Raw genomic sequence first — 18733 nt, 5'->3', positions numbered from 1 at the left:
TAAGCAAATAATATTTTATTTTCTGTTAGCGTAGATATAGTCGCATTTTCGCACATTCAAACGCACGCGATATTGACCAGACCTGGGTTGCTTTGACAGGGCATGCATATAACATTATGTGTGCAGTTAGTAGGACAAAGAGTAACTATAGCTATACCTGCATTCGCTAAATACATTCGAACAAATATGAAATCCTTGTCTTCTGAGGCCGGGAACAGCAACAGTTTTACTTTGACTTTACCCGGGAGGATTGAAATAGCACCACAGTGGATTAATTTGGGCGTCGTTGGACTAACAATATCCAAAATAATCTAATGGCTTTGTTGCAGAGTCCTGCAGATTTGATTCGGACTGATTCCGATGGATACGGAGCGTGGTTGGCAACCATGGCCCATGTAGATTTTCGCATGTGCGGGCGGGGATAATCCTCATGGCAAGTGCGACGAAGTTCGTACCCGGTCAACTCGGTCATGACGACGAAAAGCTCAGCTGCCATGGGGTCATTGGGAACGGCCTGACGCAGTTCTTTCCCTACCGGTAGACACTACGGCGAACGTTACATAACGGGGATTTGAAAGTTCCTCAGCGACCGTGTCTCTCGTCGTAAAATGCAAGTCATGGGTAGTGATAAGTGCGACTTATATTTATTATTACATTAGTAAATAACGTTTTCTTACATGCTAGTGACCATGAAACACGCTGAGAAATAAACCATTAAGTCATGCCGCATACGTTGTTTCATGCGTTATGATTAAGTCGAAAAAGCACAGATTTGATGAATTTTGACTTGCGCCGTTTCTAGAATCCCTCTGAAGACGCGCAAGATTGATCGATTAAACTCAACACTGATCTGGCGCGCAGGAGTCCTGATCGTCATCCTTGCACCGTCATCGCCCGAAGTTCGGTCACCTCATTCCGAACACATGCGGATATCGTACCGCGGAATGCGGATGTTCTGTCATCATGACTTCCCACTCGTTTGCTGAATTTGCAATATTGAATCCGCCCATGCAGAATTGCGATCTCTATGCAACCCCTCCGTCATTACGCCATGTATAATTTACGCACATAGCAGCGCGCAACAGTTTGTTTAGCGTGTTACGCGACCGTTGAAATTCGACCGCGCCGCGGTGCCATCCGTTTGGCCTTGCGGGCAGCCGGGCGGCGGTCACCACCCTGCCAGCCGTGCCCGCGGCCCGCCCCGCCGACCGTACCGCCCGCGATTGTATGGCTCAGTTCCCGCCGCCGCCGCCGCCGCCGAAACACGTGAAGCTGGCCGGGCGGGCCGGCGCGTTGGCCGCTGCACGTGACCGGGCCTCACGTGTAGCGGCGGGCCCGCCGACGGGCGACGGCCAGGGTTCGGCCCGCCGCCGCCGCCGCCGGGCAGCGCTGACACTGCGCGTGCCTGGGAGACTACGTGGCTGTGACGTAACCATGAGATTACGGGACGAGGGGGAGGGTAACTGACGCGAGTCTGTTGTCAAACTGTAGATTATTTTTGACGAGCTGCGCTCGTAGGTGTTTAAACTCGCACAGTTTTAACGCAAAGACGTGTCACCATGGGTGACAAACCGAACGGAACGACACAGATTGTCTAAAGCGGATGGGACTGTTTGGAACATGGTCATCCTGAAAAAATGTTTTTTTTTTATTTGCATGCACTTGCATGACGCTGCTCGAATATGTTGCTTTTAGATTGATTTAGCCACATTATACGGCATTTGACCCTTGCCCGACCCGGCTGCAGAACTGAACCGATGTCGGTGTGGACCGTTTCGGTTTGTTTAGACGGCTATCTTTCCGATGACGCACGAGGGCCATGTTTGCACCGCACACTAATGTCACCGCGCGTGGCACGGGTCAAGTGTGTAGTGAAGGTCGCACCGTGACGTCATAGGGTGTCTGCGGTCATGGGCGCGAGCGTGTATGGTGGTTGGGGACAGGGTTACGCGGGCCCATCACCGTCTGACGTCCGGTTTGGACAGCAATTTGACAGCTTTTGGTTGCTGACGTAACGCAGAGTACGCTGTCGCGAGTTAAAAATGATGGAGCATGATCGCACTTCCCAAATGTTGCGTGCGTCTGCCGAACGGCGTTTCCGTTTTTGGTGCGCTCCTTCTTGTCGGCTGCCTCCAGATCTTATTCTGTACGCACGCACCTGAAATGTTGGCCCGCCTGCGGTTAAACCGGACCGGATCTTGTGATCATATTCTCTGGAATCATATTACCTCGTGTGCCGATTTCGTGTTGAGATTGGGGCTTACAAACAAAAAGTTGCTGCATTATTATTTTGTATATTTGTTTGTGGCTTGTTAACAACGGTATGCAGTTCATATTTATAGCAATGCACGGAAACAGGTTTGTTCCAAGTTCTCTGAACCGCTGTCGTTTTGCTCGAACAGTAGGCGGGTTCTGTCCGCCCCGAATTTTTGTTTATATCACGAAAATGCAGGCAGTGACACGACAGAATCCTCGTTATGATGTTCGGACGTGTTTGTAGTTAGTCTCTGGCTGCAGAAGTCATGAAATAAATAAAACGAGCAGAGAGGTGGACACCATGTTTGCTTAATGATGAGCACGATTTATTATTCCTCATTAATCATGCAGTGTACTGCAGCCCGACTATGTACGGATGCAAATATGCGAGTTTTTCCAAGTGTTTAGGTATATCCATAGCGCACCAAATACTTAAAGGTATTATCAGGGTTTTTTTCCGAAATTTCGGAGTTACTCAGTGAAACGTGTAGAAGAAGGTGGCTGAGGCCCCAATCCGAAGTCATTCGTCTCAAAATTGCCTAATTTCCAAATGGTGGGCCTCCAAAGTTGATCCGTCTGCCAGCCAGTACCTGGAGGAGGCAGTACCAAGTACTCGGATACATTTCCCTATAAGTCCATAGGCTTAACACTAGCTAGAGACTTCTAGAGACATTTTTTATGCCAGATAAGGCCGTCGCATACCAGATAAGGCCGCAACGGCCGTTCAACGTTACGTGGGGAAATGGGAGAAATCTAATGACTTTTTTTCTCTGACGTCTCCACTCCAATATCTCTAGCGCAACTGGCAAGCGTTGTTAGCATTGGCTCGCGTCGTCGTAAATAAGATTTGTTTGACGGATATTCCGTAAGTTGAGTGTGTTGTTGTAATTTCTGAGGCTGTATGAGTTGGACGGAATGGCGCCATCCCGCCATGTGCGAAATCTGTGCGAAACAAAGCTGTTCCTATTCATATTTGAATGTTCAAGACTTTGACTTGTGGGCTTTGTAGCCAGTGCGTGTAGCTTCTAGATATCCTGTGGGTTATCAAAATAATTAAAAAATTGTGTTGTGTGCTTTCAAACTAAGCTCATCCCGAGTGTAATTCAAGAATGTCTTAGTTCAAGTAATTAAACTTGAAAGTGATATAGCTCCAGCAATGAAGAAGCTTGGATGGAACGTTGAATCAAAGTTACCTATCATTTGTAATGTTAATGCTAAGCGCTGAACGTTACCAATAATTCGAGACATCCGTTGTAAGATGTATGACGCAGATCAACTTTGATCAAGTGAAGAAAATTGATTTAAGATGAAATAATGTCAATGTTCAAGGCTGAGCGACTGGCAGATTTCGGAGTGAGCACGAGTGGCCTTGAGACATTCTGTTTCTGTAGGTACTCAAAATAAATAAATTATCATGTTGTGTGCTTTGAGGTTAAGTGTTATCAGTGGTGCTTCATGGTTGTGCTTTGTTGTTGGTGTATGGGCATGTTTTGAGCACATTGCAGCATGATATTGGTGGTGTGTAAAGCAACTGATCTCCGCAGACTTTGCACTTACTTGCAAAGCCTGTAGACTGACTTTGCAGACTTTGGCTGACAATGAGCAATGCATTGCTGACTGATATCATTTATTCTGTGTTTGTAGCACAAAGTACAGAAGTGGCACATACATTGTTACTTTGAAAACCTAATGTGAATTTGATGTAGAAAATTGGTGGCTGACGTTGAGTCCTTACGTATTGTGAGTAGTGTACAGCTGGTGCATTGAGCACAGACTTGAGACCAGTGACGTTTGTATCAGTAGACTGTGTTTGAGTCTACTTGTATGGGTAGTCATAAAGCAGGTGTCACACAAAACAAGTGTGACGCCTGCTATACTACTACCCTTATATGGCCTTGGTTTGAGTGTGGTGACCGAGTAAGCTGGTGTGTATAGCCATGCAATAAGTGTTTTGAAATATATTTTTGGGACAGTATTGAAATGGTGTGTTTTGGCCATCTGGCATGGATGATGGAAAGCCACTAACTCAACTTCAGGAACGCTTCTTCATTATGCTCATCTAAGGCACAATCATCTATTTTCTCTTCGCAAGGATTTATTCCTAATTCACTGTCAATTATAACCTGGGGCAGAAGGTTTCGCTGGGCCACACGGTTCATACAGATTCATCCACAGTGCTCAGCAGTGCATGTTTTCAGATTTCAACAGACTGTAATTGTTTCTGTATGTACATATGCATCATGCAAGGGTACAACAGATGCGGTATTTGGTAAGCAGTTGGCAGCAAGGTGGTGTTTGTACTTATTGGCAGAACCAGTTGAGCAGGACTAAAACTATCCTAGTTTCTCTTCAATTTACTCAGATCCGTCTCAACACATTGAACATATTGAAAGCGTCCATCCATGAAGATGTCTGCATGTATACTCATTTCCGAGAAGGCACGGTCGTCGCTCATCCATTGCCGAGCAGGCACTTGCGTGCCAATCGCCGGCGCGCATTAGCGCGCGTCCATGGCTGGGGCGCACGAGCGCGGCCATGGCCGGCATGCACGCGCGCGCGCCCATCGTCGGCACGCAAGCGCGCGCGCGTCCATAGCCGGCGCGCGCGCCGCGTCCTTACCCGGCGAAAACGCCGCGTCCGTACCCGGCGCGCACCCGCGCGCGTCCACAGCCGGCACTGACAGACCCTGACCGACGGGCGTGCTGCCGTCGGCGGTCCTGACAGATGGGCGGCGGGCCCGGCTCCCGCAGCTCCGGCAGCGGGCGGCAGCCATGGTCGGCATACACGCGCGCGCGCCCATCGTCGGTACGCAAGCGCGCGCGCGCGCCCATCGTCGGCACGCAAGCGCGCGCGCGTCCATAGCCGGCGCGCACCCGTACCTGGCGCGCACCCGCGCGCGTCCGTACCCGGCCCGCACCCGCGCGCGTCCGTACCCGGCCCGCACCCGCGCGCGTCCACTGCCGGCACTGACAGACCATGACAGACGGGCGTGCTGCCGTCGGCGGTCCTGACAGATGGGCGGCGGGCCCGGCTCCCGCAGCTCCGGCAGCGGGCGGCAGCTCCGGTGACTGTTCCGGCAGCTCCGGCAGCGAGCGGCGTCTCCGGCAGCGCTCAGCAGCGGCGCCAAGCAGCAGCAGCGGCTGAGCCAACAGGCGGCCGCGGAGGCACGCCCCCCCCTTGCACATTGCTCGTCCATGGAGATGTCTGCAAGCACGCCCATTGTTGAGAAGGAACGTGCATCCATGGCTGAGCACTGAGCAGGCACGTGCGACCCCTTTGCACATTGTTCATCCATACATATCAATATAATTTACCTTATTGATTAGTGTGTCTTACAAAATCTTAAACTCAGAAATACCACAAGGCAGGCTGCCTGGGTGAGTTGCTAATATGAACATAATGAACATTATACATTAGTGCAGTACCAATAAGTATCCATGCTGTGTGAAGGACTTGGCCCTCACGTTCATTCGTTTGGTGATTGCACATGGTGGCATGTGTACCAATTGTTCTCCCTAACCCTTCTTACAACTTTGACTAGCAAGTAGAAGCTGGCAAAATGCAAGGAGCTTACAAAGTATGCTTATATGTAGATAACTGAGGATGATTCTCTCAATTGAAGCATGATCTGCACTCAACAGCTTCTTCTGTTCTGTTCCACAAACTAAAACTGAAATGCCTCAATTTTCCTCAAAATATATTTATTTATCACTCATAAACAACAAAAATATACATTAAGTAGGTACCAGGGCAATAAAAAACATACAAGTTACATATTTTTTCATGTACAGTCCTTTCACAGCAACAATATGTAGAAACGCACCAAGATGTTCACGGAGAGCCCACCCATAACAAACTATAGTTGAAGGCGGGGCTCTGCTGCAGCAGCACTAGCAGGGGAGACGTACAGGGCACAGAGGTCATGTCACAACATCATGTTGTAAGACCTGTTGTTCGAAAAACAGATCAACATAGATCTTGAAAAACTGTAGCGCCTTCTTCAGTCACTCAGGTAAGCTTTCTCGCAAGACGTTACATTAGATTCACCACTCTTGACAAAATAATCAGATTCAAACTTAGCTCTTGTGCCTGCAGCCTGATGCACTTACATTTCAATTTATTGAAATAAAACACTCAAAATTAACCTTGAAAATTGTTGCCATTTAAATGATATTAACATCAATATTTTGATGATCAGCAAACAAGCTATTCAAATCACACCCAAATAATAACTTTGGCAATGTTGATAACTCTTGCTGTCTTATTGAAAAGTAAATCTTCAATTTGTTAATATCCAAATCCAATGCCAAGCACTGAAATCTTGTTGCAAGGCCCTAAAAACAACAGACAAAAACAAAACAGACAAGGCCCGTCTTGTGGAAATCGCCAGTGCGGTGCGGCGGCCTTGGCGAAATTTCCCAAGGCTGCTCTTTGTTTACATTTTAGCGATGGGCCAACTTGGCCGCCCAAGTACTTGTTTTGCGTGAGTAAGTACAATTTTGTCAATTTTGAAACGGCTATATCTCGCAAATTTTGGTACCGATTTACATTTTATGCATATCTTTAGAATCGGCAGAGTCTGGGGAGTTCATTGATTGGAAATTTATGCCGATTCCTTTCAATTTTTAAACCCTGATAATCCCTTTAAAGGAAATAGTTCACTTTTAACATGGGGTTTGGAACTGGAATAGCAGTTTTGTTGCTTGCGCTGAGACTAGCACAAATCAGAAGCTTTTACGGCCCAACGATCACCCTAGACGAAGATATTCCATTTTTCGTTCCGAAAAGAGTGCCTTGCAGAGGAATGCGTGCCTTGCTGAGGAATGCAGTCACGTCATCGTCAGCCAATCAGAATGCTGCTTACAGCCGATGGGTTTGTCCTACGCAATATGATTGGTGAACGCGTAATAAGCTTCCGCGTCAAACATTATTATATATAGAATATAGTTCTTCTTATACTAAAATATAGAAAATAATCCTTTTTACAAAAACGTTTTGTTTTATTTTCTGATCATTTTGAGCATAAAAAAACATAAATCCATAGCAAAATACTAATTTCAGGAAAGTGAACTATTTCCTTTAACGCTGTTTACCCATTTTCGCATTCGGCTTCTGTTTTAATAAAAATTAAATTATTTCCTTAATGTAGCTATCACCAGATTAATTGCAAATTGCAAGGCCATCGGGCACAGGTGTGATATTCAGAAACCGTTCGCAACCACAATCCGTTGTAGAACCAGGAAGAAAAAGGTCTCTTTCGTGGTTTCTGACAGGAATATTCCTACTGCTGTTAAAAATTCACTTCTCGAGACGTGCCTCGTACTCGTGAATGTTCAGTGAGCTTCCTTCCGCGGGCCCGCGGCAGTCTCCCGTTCACCTTAATTACATAACAGCCCCGGACATTTGCTATCGTAGATCAAGTCCGTTGATCCTCCGCGAGGCCCACCTGCCACTCGACAGGGAGAGGCATTGGGCACGTACTCGAATACCCTCGAGTACAGTGCAGTTTGTGCACGAAGCTGCCGCGGCTCCGGCCCCCGCGGTGAAAACGACCAATCACGGGTCGACAGCCTGCTCTATCTACCGGCCGCGTTCACGGCGCGTTGGCCTCGAGGTCGACGGCGTCCCTTGACCGGCGTCGGTGAACGCTTCGTGCCGCCGCGGGCTGTCGCCGGGCCGACCTGATGTAATTCAGGCCACCGGGAAGGCCCGGGCCGGTCGGCAGCCTCGGACCGGCGCGTCGGGGACTCGGCCGAGCCGGCAGGATCGATGAACGCCGACGGCACCGGCGCACGCCGCCCCGGGGCCCGGCGACGGCTGGAGGGCGGCGCCGAGTGGGGTTCTCGGTACCTACGCCGACCGGCCGCGCTCCCCACTGCACGGCGGCCGAGTCGTGAGCCCTGGACTGGCTCAGGCTGTTAGCTCTGCTGCGTACCGGGGCGACAGCTGTCGCTCAACATACATACTCTGCACGCGTGAAGCTGGTTCGTGCCTGACATTTCGGTAATGTCCGGATTTAGCGCTCACCGCCGACCTCTGACGTGCCCCCGCACATTTTCGTGCTATATCGGTCGCCGCGACGCCCCTGCACAGGGACGCTGACGCGCTGTTCTGCGCTGCAATAACCGGCCGACCTACTGGACTACTATCTGAGCACTCATCACCTTTCCGACCGGGCGGTTTTAGCCGACGAGGAGCCTCGCCGTTGGACCACGCCCTTGGCGGTACGGGGGCTACAGGTGTTCGCTGGCAGCCAAAACAGCTCAATACCGGCGGGCCGGGCCGTCCGCGCGGAGAGGCGCCCGCCGCCGCCGGCCGTTATATAACTCTGACGGGCGCTTGCAGGGCCTCCCGGGAGGGCCTCTGGGACGACCGGGCGGCCGGGGCGGACCGTGCTGTCCCATAGCACACACCTCCGAGCTGTCCAGACGTGTGGACCGAGACAGGAGACTGGGGGCGGTCAGCTTCAGGCGACAGGGGTGTCTCACCCACCGTCATAGCAGTGCCGGGGCTGGCCACTGGCAAGTGTGACGCTCAAAATAAGCTTTTGCTTCCGCTTCCATGTTGGGCTGCTTTATGTTTCGGCATTTTTATTTGTTTATGTAATGGTCCTTAAAGACACTGATTAGCTGGACCGTTTCCACTGCATGTATAATTACTGCATTATAAATATAATCATGCAACCATTTCTGTGCACCTGTTTTTTGCTTTTTTGTCTTTTTATCACGTAACTATGATGCTTCAGAGATGGTGTGAATGAGTTTTTGGGAAAAATATTGGCCTTTTCCCGTCATTTCTCACGGCTTCGGCGCTTATGTTTCAAGCTATCCATTGTCAGGTTGTGTAATGTTCATGAAGACTTTTGGTTCTGCTCGAGAGCGAGATATGTTAGGTGAACAGAACATGATTGTGATTGATCTACTAACGATGAAAAGTGCGGTACCCAGTCTTCCGCCTTGAGCAGAGGACTAGACGCCATTCTTAGCTAAGTCATAGCTAACCGGAAACATATTACTCAGCTTCTCAGCTGAGTAAGTTCAGCTGGGTAGGTTCTCAGCTGCTTTTAGGCTGGGTTTACATTTCAAAAGATTTCGCGTCAGCTGATGCTTTTATCCACACATTCTATTAAATTTATGTCGAATGTCTGTTTTTAGAAAGTAACATCCGGATCGCAAATTCAAGGACCGTAGTGCGCACGTATGAGGTGTGCGCTGCCTGTTTGTCATTCATGCTTGTTTAACGCACTCAGACGGACAACAGTGCATTGCAAGGGATAAAGAGAAACGCATAGTTTGCTACAACTCTAGCTTCCAAGCACCATGCATACCGCCTTGTTCCTATCGGGAAGCAGTGAGCTGAAGTCTTTTGGAACTCAGTCCACGCTGAACACCCCAGCCGCTGCTATATTCTGCCCCACATTATGTAAGATGGTTATGTGATCTCCTCTTGCGTAACTGTGTGCTTGGTTGGAAAAGTACGGGAGCGTAAAATGTAAGGGGTTTGCTGCGTACTACTTAGTTTCCAATGCGATACTGCCAGTGAAGCTACGATCTACGATTATTGGCGAACGTAATGCGTCGCTCTGAACGGGTTCTGCAAAGGACAGCGCATCTGTCGTGCTAATGAGAGGTGCATTCTATACGTTGCATAAAACGTATCCTTACACATTGAAGACCCCCGGCCTAAAACTGCTGGTGACCCCTCTGTGAACTCGGTCCTCACTCGCCAGACCTTGCCTTTCCACCTTTCTCCCGACATTGATAGGAGTTTTGTTTCAGTTCAGCACCCCTCCCCGAATTTGACCCGACCCTGACCGAAGTTTTGTTTCGTTTCAGCACCTCAAGACCACATCACACTGAGTAACCGCAGCCATGCGCTCAACAAGCTGTCTCGGAATGCAGAGGCGCTGCGCGACGCGGAGGCGGCCATCCAGTTGCAGCCCTGCTGGGCGAAGGTGAGTTGGCGCCCGGATGGGCTGCGAGAGGCACGGGCTATGAAAGCCGACTGCGACTGTGGCCATGGATAGGCTTATGGTGGTATTTATACTAGGATGCCTCCCGGCCTTTGCGACATGGTAGTGCTGAAATCGAGTTCTTATAATAAGATTGTCTGTATCATGTGATGTCTTCTATTTGGCAAGAGATGGATTTCCTCTCATGTGACTTCAACAAACCCATGTGTTCAAATATTTGCATTACTAGTGAGATTTTAAAGGTGTCGAAACACTGCTTCACGCCCTAATGCCACTAATGAAAGCAACTGAGATGTGTAAAATGACTGGTGAAATGAGCCGTGAATATGGGTAAAGGTCACTTCCTCCGCTCATCACCATTCCGTGATATTGCTCCAGTTCTCGGCCGCCATTCCGGCTCAGGTCGTCAGTTTCCAGGGGACGTCCGTTACCAAGTCCTCGGGCGCCCCGACTAGCGCCCACGGCGACTGATTGCTCAGGAAATGGGACCCGCTGCAGCGAGTCAAATTGCTATGAGCGCCCATTCAGTAAATGGCTCCTTACTGGAGCAGAGGGCGTTTTATTAGTTTGCTGGCATTTGCGTTATGTAATTCTCGGGTAGGCGCAGACTGAGGTGGGCGGTAGGAGATGCCGCGAAGATTGTTTCAAAGCACCATGATAGTGGGCGGATGCACTACTGAAAATGACAGAATTGGCATGAGCCTGCTCAATTTATCCCATTTGAGGATGTGCGGCTCAGTGCCAGCCAGTCCTATAATCTCTTTGAAGTGTGCTAAAGTTGTGTGTCATTACTTTTATGTCATTTGGTTTGGTCAGCGTCCGTTTTCTGTACGAGATTCCTATGTCATGCGCGATATTTTTATTGCCAAAATAAGCGCCTGTCAGACAATTTTGTGCGTCACATTCTATATACACTAAGCATGAGATGACGACGATAACCACAGAACGAGACATTCCGGGTTTGCTGACTGCGCACTTTGTGCCTTGCTATTTTTTTTTTTTTAGCTCAGTCTGGGCATTGTCTGCTGTCTAGTCACTCGCGTGTATCATATGGGTGTGGAATGTCATATACTCATTGCTTTGTGGCACGAAACAACGCTGTTTCATCAATATTAAGCCTTGGTTACATTGGAAGTCATGCTTTGGCTTCATAGTGCCAGCGAATTCAGCTTTTGATAGTGAACAAAAAATTTCGTTTTGCTGCTCCGTTTTCATACATTCCTGCTTCCGGGCTGCAAGTTTTGGGAACACGTGATTCTAAAAAGATTGGGGAACTAATCAGAGAGACCATCGCCGTGACTGCCAGATACCCTGTGTGACGGTGGTGAAGTGTGAAAACTGGTGCGTTCGCGGTGGCTGGGCGTTAGCCTCGGCCGCCGGGGGCGGATGGGTGTCACCCGGACACGGGTGTGCCACGCCGCGCAGCGCTGTGGTCTGCCAGCTGCAGGGCGGCTGTGTCTGGCGACTGCGGACGACAGATGCGGTCCCGTATGGAGGGTGGGCGGGTTAGTGTCTGACGGCTGGGTGGAATGGTGTCTGGTGGACGGTGCGAGACAGCTGGGTGGGCCATGGCAGCTGGCTGAGTTACTGACTGACTGCTGGGCTGGACGTTCTCTGACACTGGGCGGACGTTACTCTGCCGTGCCGCTGTACTGACATCTACTGCTGTCTGTTCGACAGGGCTACTTTCGTCAGGCGGCGGCGCTCAACAGCCTGGGCCGGCTGGAGGACGCCCTGGTGGCCTACGTGCTGTGGGCGGCCCTGGAGCCCACCGCCGCGCTGGATGAGCTGCACCTGGTGAGAGTCCCTCCGCACTCTGCCTCCCCGCCCCTCCGCACTCTGCCTCCCCGCCCCTCCCCCTCTTCCTCGGCCCGCACCGTCTGCCGGCCGGAGCACCGTTCACCGCCCGCGCCGTCCGCTGCCGCCGGCGAAATTAGCGGCACGCGCAGACAGACGCTGCCGGCAGCGTCGTCTGAGCACCGCTGTACCGGAATAGAGCTGCCTTCATCGTACGCTAGTCGTACAACCGTTGCGGCAGTGAAATGGACATTTTTGGTAGTTTTATATAAGGGGTTTTATATAACTACGAAGTGGTGCAAGACATGTCTTTTGACTGCTGGGTGACAGCTTTCTTTTTTTCTTCTCAGTTACGATGCCCGATTTTGAAGGAACTTACAGATCTTGTACACTTTGCCTCCTGCGCTTCTTGCTTATTTTTCTTACCGTCTTACATTACATCAAATCGGTCGGATCTTTTGTCGACATGGCCCCTGCCGACACGAACCTAAAGTATGCCTGTCCCCTGCCATGCTGCGTCATTGCATTGCGCGGTTCGGTTACGTCACCAGGGGTACGCCGTTCGTTTTCTTTGTCTAGCCCCCACCGGCCCCCGCCTTCTGATTGGTCGATGCATTTTGTCAGCAGTAGTCAGCAGCTCACAGCAGAAGTGGTGAACAGAGCTCTGGGCTGCGACTGGTGACTGGTGCGGTCGCCTTCCACCCCACGCCGCCCCGAGCTCAGCACCCTCTAGATTTCTGCGCTGGCCCCCGCACCACCCAAGCGGGGTAGGCAAACGGGGCTCTGCCGCCCGACCCCCCCCCCCCTACATCACCCCTCTTTGTCTTGTAGAGTATCTCGCCCGCCTTACTACGCCCACGTCATTGGGCTCAGTTGTTAGTGCTTTTTACTACTTATTTATAGCCTCACTAAGATGTCCGGTAGGAGTTGTTTTATGTAGGCAGCTAGGCATGGACGTCGTAAGGAACCCTATTCCATAACTCCCAGTCACCTGTGGCCTCGCTCCGGTCTTATGCGCTACCTTGTGCAATGTGCAATGTGCACTGTGCGCTGTGCGCTGTGCAGCCTTGACACCGCGAACTTGTAAGGACACACTTTTTATGAAGCATTTTCCTTTCATTTATCAGTTGACGTATAATGCGTCTTAGGCACAAAAGCGTTAAACCGTTAGCGTTCTTTTCTGCTATCAATCACGCTTACAAACCATGTTAGGCTTACGTAAACACACTGGTCGACTGCGTTACGTATGGTGTTCTGTATTCAGCTTTCATCCACAATGATAAGTGACTTTTAGGATAGGTATTTTCCGTGGATAAGTTCATTTTCCAAGTCCCGCTACTGAGCAGTGTAGATTTTAAAACCAATGTCGTGTTATATTATTTGCCCATCACTAGGCCGTGGGTCGGTCTGACCTTATCCTCGGGATCCCAACGCTGCGGAATTCAGGGTTATGTAATCGAGCTTGGGTTCCGGCTGCGTCGGACATAGATCCCTGGATGCCTCGGGGGCCGCGCCCGATCTGGCCTCGCCCCCACTGACGCGACGAGCCGCCCGCGTCACCGTGCGATGACGTCAGACTGATGTGCTGCCGGGGTGTGACTGATGTTGGCCGCCGACATCGGAAGATGATCGTGCATTGAAAATGAGGCTGGTGTTCGTCTGATGGCAGTCTGATGTCACCGTTGCATCAGCTAGCGTGACCCCGATGGGACGTGACCTAACCGTCGCTTATCGTGTGCGTCATAGCATTCCACGGTCGTGAGCTGTGTCGGGGAATACGATATGACCTGGGCCTCGGTCTGCACTGTATGTGACATTCAGTGATTGGGACTAAAGCCTGACTTACAAGTTGCAACTGACGGCAACCTGCACGCTACTGTGACTAGGTTATAATTACCTGCCAAGTGCCCACAGTGCGGACTGTGATCTGATCGTGACCTGTGAGCCTGTGAGGATCCCTGTGAGCAGCTGTGGCAGTTTTTACAACGATGCCCGTCCTCAGTAATCACTGTGATCTGACCGCTAACTATTCACTGATTAGTTGGCCATCACCTGTGTCAGATGTCCTGCACCTGTGACTGTGGCCTGCCTTCATCTATAATCTGACATCCTCACAGCTGTGATCTCTCTCCTGTCCGCAGTTGCTGAAGCGGTTGCTGCGCCGACGCCATCCCTCCGAGGGTCGCGGCGGAAAGCGCTGTCGGCGTAGCTCCGATGCCGAGGAGCTACAACAGCACAGTGATGACAGCAACTCAAGCAACTGCAGCACGGTAAGAACCGAGAACTCACTGCAGTCCCGCCGGGCAGTCCCGCGCGCGTTCGGTGGCGCGCAGAGTCTTGATGTCATGTGTTCAGACTGGTGTTTGATTCATCTGTGATTGAATCGATTGGATTGAATCAAACAAAATTTGTTGAATCAAAAAGGTTTGATTCACCGTCAGGATTGTTTGATTCACAAGCCATGATTGAATCAAACGCATTGGGAATCAGGGTTGATTGAATAAAAAAAAAGATTCATGAACTTAAAAAAAAATTGTAGTGAATGATTCTCTGAATCAAAAGGAATCGATTCACCAAATTTTTTGAAAGAGTCAAACGGTGATTGAATCAAACAAAAATCAAATGAATCAATGATTGAATCGATCCAAAAAAGTTGAATCAAAAACCAGTCTGGATGTGTTGTTAATGAGGAACAATACCGACGTTCAAACCATTCAAAATTCCGGTGCTAACCCATGCGTAGTGAGGGTCAGATCTGCTGTATCGTGTGTCTGCATAATCCCACCACAAGAAACACAAAGTGGGTAGGGACTAGGGAGGGGCAGAACGAGCGGGACTTTCAGAGCTGCTGGTGTTACGGAATCCGAGCGGGGGCCTCAGCTCGTGCTGCACTGGCCGGCTCTCACGCCCTGCTGCATGGACCCCCGTCGGCGGAGCGCTGGTTGTACACCTGCTCATGGCGCTTATCGGCCCATCGGAGCTGGTGACACGGGTCAGCCGGACCGGGGGAACACGCCGTGTGACAGGGGAGGACAGAGGGCCGGATGTCGGAGGCCGGAGAGAGTGACGGGAGGAGGTTCCGGGGCAGGGACGACAGACGAACTTAGGGCAGTGCGGCCAGGCCAGGTGTTCCGAGGTATTTTCGTGTGTCCCCATGTGTTTTCATGAGGTGTATTAAAAGTGTTTTGCTATCGTTCTTGGAATGACATTCGGTTGCTGTGTGTCAACAGAGAATCGTGGTGTTGTGACGGCTGGTCCAATTTGTCGCCTGTAACTTCATGTTGACTGCAGATGTCATGCTTCATCCGCTCCAGAAAGAAACAGGGCGGGAAAGTCGGAGACATGCACGTCCACTGTGGAAAGGAGAGCTCCCACTGTCGTCCTTGTTAGTGTTGTTTATCACGGAAGCTGCCTCTAAGCAGACTATCACATGCATGTCACTGCTAAAGACGGGCTGAGTTTTGAGTCTGACTGACGCCTTTGTGCTATCGCTGAGGGCTCAACGACGGCTGATCGGGTTCCGATCCTTATTTGGCCGCATTGCTGGGACGCCGTTTAGACAAACGACGGACAGTATCAGACGCAGTGGACACCTGTCGTTGTCAGTCGTGTTGGCATGGATGGTCTCTGCATCGTGATGCCTTTCAATGTCATTCCTTCTGCTCTCTTGTGCCACTTAGCTATCAGCTTTTACCAGTCATGCTGGTGCTTCATATGCGCAAGTCGCAGTGGTTGGGTTTACTCTTGAGACATAGAACTGAGCCTTCCTTGAGTTCCTGCACTCACGAAACTTCATCAGCATGGACGGTGGCTGCAGGAATTGAAAAATAACCCAGTAGATGTAAGCACGCGCCGGTCTGAGTCGTATTAGCATGCCTACTCAGTGCTCACCGTGCCCAATTAGTACTCTGATATAAGGGTGAGTATCGTGTATCGCTAATAAATCTCTGACTGCAGCATATCGCGCAATTTTAGTTACGTAATCGTTCATTAGAAGTGCTCTTCCGTGGAGGCCCCTATTCTAGGAAAGCTTCATCTTGCTACTGCATCCATCTAACTAGTCGCAAATCATATGCATCTTACCCAAGTACCCGGATTTATTTTCTACAGACACGCTTAGCGGTTCATCTTCTGGTATAAAGTCCATCAGCAAATGACCAGCTGCAGTTATCCTTTCCAGGCCTCACAAGGGCGTTACTTAATCTAATTAGATCCTATTCATATCTCTCCTGAACTAGACGCATCACATTTTCGCGTCGCAAACCACCAGTTAGTAGCTTGGAACATGTGTGACGCACTGTTTAGCTACGTGATACTGATACTAGCAATGTTTGGACGGTCGGTACGGGTAAGGCTATCTCAGAATATGATAGTGGCGACTGGCGATACCCAGCTGATGTGCGTCTTATTTAGTATCTGTGTGCTGATGGAGCGGAGTTACAACCGGCTGGTTTTTCTGTGTCCGGCTGACTGGGCTAGTGGACCTGTTGCCGCACTTCCGACCGGGTCCATCTCACCTGCTCAACTGGTGGCTCTGTTTGGAGTTGGCATGCTGAAACGCTGCTGAGCTGAAACGCCACTCATGTCTCCTCTCTGTCTTTGTTTCGTCGGCGTGCCTAGCTGCTCAGTGATGACGCTGCCCTTACGATTTCCTGGAGTGCATCGGACCGTGATAATGTAAATGTGGGTAGCTTCTAAATACCCGGTCACGTCCGGCTTACGTGGACGCCAAATGCATCGTTATATAATGGTTGAGCCTTCCTATTTTATTTCTCTTCCTATCTTATGTAACGCGACATGCCTGATGCCGTTTCTCTTCATGAAACTTGGTTCATCGCTCTTCCGCGGAAGGCTTGCGGTTCTGGATGACTGCATCTTGGGAGCGCGACGCACGACCGTCGCTGGGTATAAATCTTTTTTAATGTTTTTGTGTGAAGACGGAAGAGGAAATGCGATCGTCCAATGCAATTTGACCCTCGTTTCGTTTCAAGTGGACAAGTTGTTGATGAGATGAAACGTGCTGGAACATTTTACATTATTTTTCTCTGTTGCAATTCCGAGAAAGCAATGTTTCAATTTCCTTTGTTCTCTCTGTACGCTTTTTGCTCGCACACAGCCGGATTGAAGCAGTTTGGGGCGGCCCGCGTGCAGGCCGCGTCTCTGAACTGTTTACCCGTACCCCGGGCGTTGTGCAGTGGGCCGGGCTGTTTTCGCCCGGTGCCGCGCACGCGTTATATAACGCTGCGCCGCCACCCGGTCGACCAGGGGCCGCCGCGCCGCCGCCCGGCCCCGGCGCAGCCGGCGTTACGTAACCACCAATCGGTGGCGCGACTGGCGGCCGCTGCATTACGTAAATAGGCACGGTCGTCACCTGCGACGCAGCTGCATCGGCGACATATGCTGCGGCGGCGGGCGCGCCGCCCATGGGTAACCCCCATGATAGCTATTATTGGCAGTGAAGCGCGTGGGGCTTCGCACGTAGCCGATGGGCAGATTCGTCACTGGGTGAGCCCCGTCTGGATGGTTCCAGACCTGTGAGTCGCGCTGAGCGGTCGGCCCGGGCTCTGAGACAGAGGCGGGGCTTGAGTCGGAGGCGGCGCCTCGCTGAAGGCGTGGGCTGCGGAGGCGCGAGGCTTTTCCGGCTGACCCCGGACTGGTGCTGTCGTCATCCGTTGGCATCTGGAGCCGGCCTGGCGCGATGGGCGGCCCCGTTGGCCGACCGACCCCAGCCAGCACCTTGGCAGACAGAGATTATACCGATCAATGCCATAACTCATGGAAGCCCGGTGAGGCCCGCGCGCAGAGGCGTGCGGAGCGAGTGCGGACTGCGGAGTCCCAGTGTCATCAGAACTGCGCGTTTCAACCCGCCCGACCAGGGGGCGGAGGCGTGCAGCGACGGTCGCAGCGCAGGGCCGTGGCGCAGCCAGCTTTTACGTGCTTCGGCGTCACCGGATTTACCCAGAAAACTCGAGTTGGCTGTATGGGTTTAGCGCTACTCCGCTGCGCGGTCGCTCCTGTACAGCCGTCTGTGCCGTGCATCATGATTCGGGTTACTAAAAATAGATTCCGGTTGGGTTGGTTTTCATGACCCTCGACTCAATGTCACATTCGACTCATTGTCGGCGTTTACGTGTTACGGATAAATCCAGGCGCGGCCTGCCTTTGAGGACAGGTGACAGTGCGTCGAATTCCGCGGAACTGCACCGGACGGTTATCGCTGTTAAAAGGATGTCGTGTCGGGGATTGGTGTACTGAGAACGGATCCGTCCGGTAAAAGCGAATCAGCGATGGTATATCATCTTGGTATCAGCAATTATATAACCAGTGGGAAAGTGACGAAGCATGAAGGTTGAAAGCTGTATGCCTCCCATAGATCAGCCACGAAACCGTTCTGTTTTCCTGCTGTAGCAGTCTCTTGTGCGCTGTTCTCTGTTCGTTTTTGGCCTTTTTTCTGGGCTGGTTCGCGGGCGGCCGACGCTGACGTCCCGGTTGACCAGTCACCACCCCGCCCGACCTCGCCCGGCTTCTGGAAGCCTCCTTTGAGTGGTGACTGCGCGCGGTACTTTAGCTGTGTGCGAGGCGTGTGACGAATGGCTCTTATATAACCACAGGCGTCTGATTGGTGTGCCGCGCACGGGAGTGAGCACGTGACCTGTGCCTGTGATCGCCTCCTCACGTGTCGACACGTGACTGTGCCGTGACCTGAGA

The 18733-nt window shown here is 51.1% G+C and overlaps 1 protein-coding gene across 1 annotated transcript in view; it reads left to right on the top strand.

The window, feature by feature from the left end:
* LOC122390406 (LON peptidase N-terminal domain and RING finger protein 3-like) overlaps positions 1-18733 on the top strand; it is a 49043-nt gene that overhangs the window by 20502 nt on the left and 9808 nt on the right. The window contains exons 3-5 of the mRNA XM_043383313.1: positions 10092-10210; positions 11909-12025; positions 14167-14295. Coding sequence (XP_043239248.1) covers positions 10092-10210; positions 11909-12025; positions 14167-14295 — 365 coding nt within the window. The remainder of the gene's footprint in view (positions 1-10091; positions 10211-11908; positions 12026-14166; positions 14296-18733) is intronic.

The sequence above is a fragment of the Amphibalanus amphitrite genome, unplaced genomic scaffold (assembly GCF_019059575.1).
Source record: "Amphibalanus amphitrite isolate SeventyFive unplaced genomic scaffold, NRLGWU_Aamphi_draft 000395F_arrow, whole genome shotgun sequence".
Lineage (NCBI taxonomy): Eukaryota > Metazoa > Arthropoda > Thecostraca > Balanomorpha > Balanidae > Amphibalanus > Amphibalanus amphitrite.
This window is presented reverse-complemented; position numbering and strand designations above follow the sequence as displayed.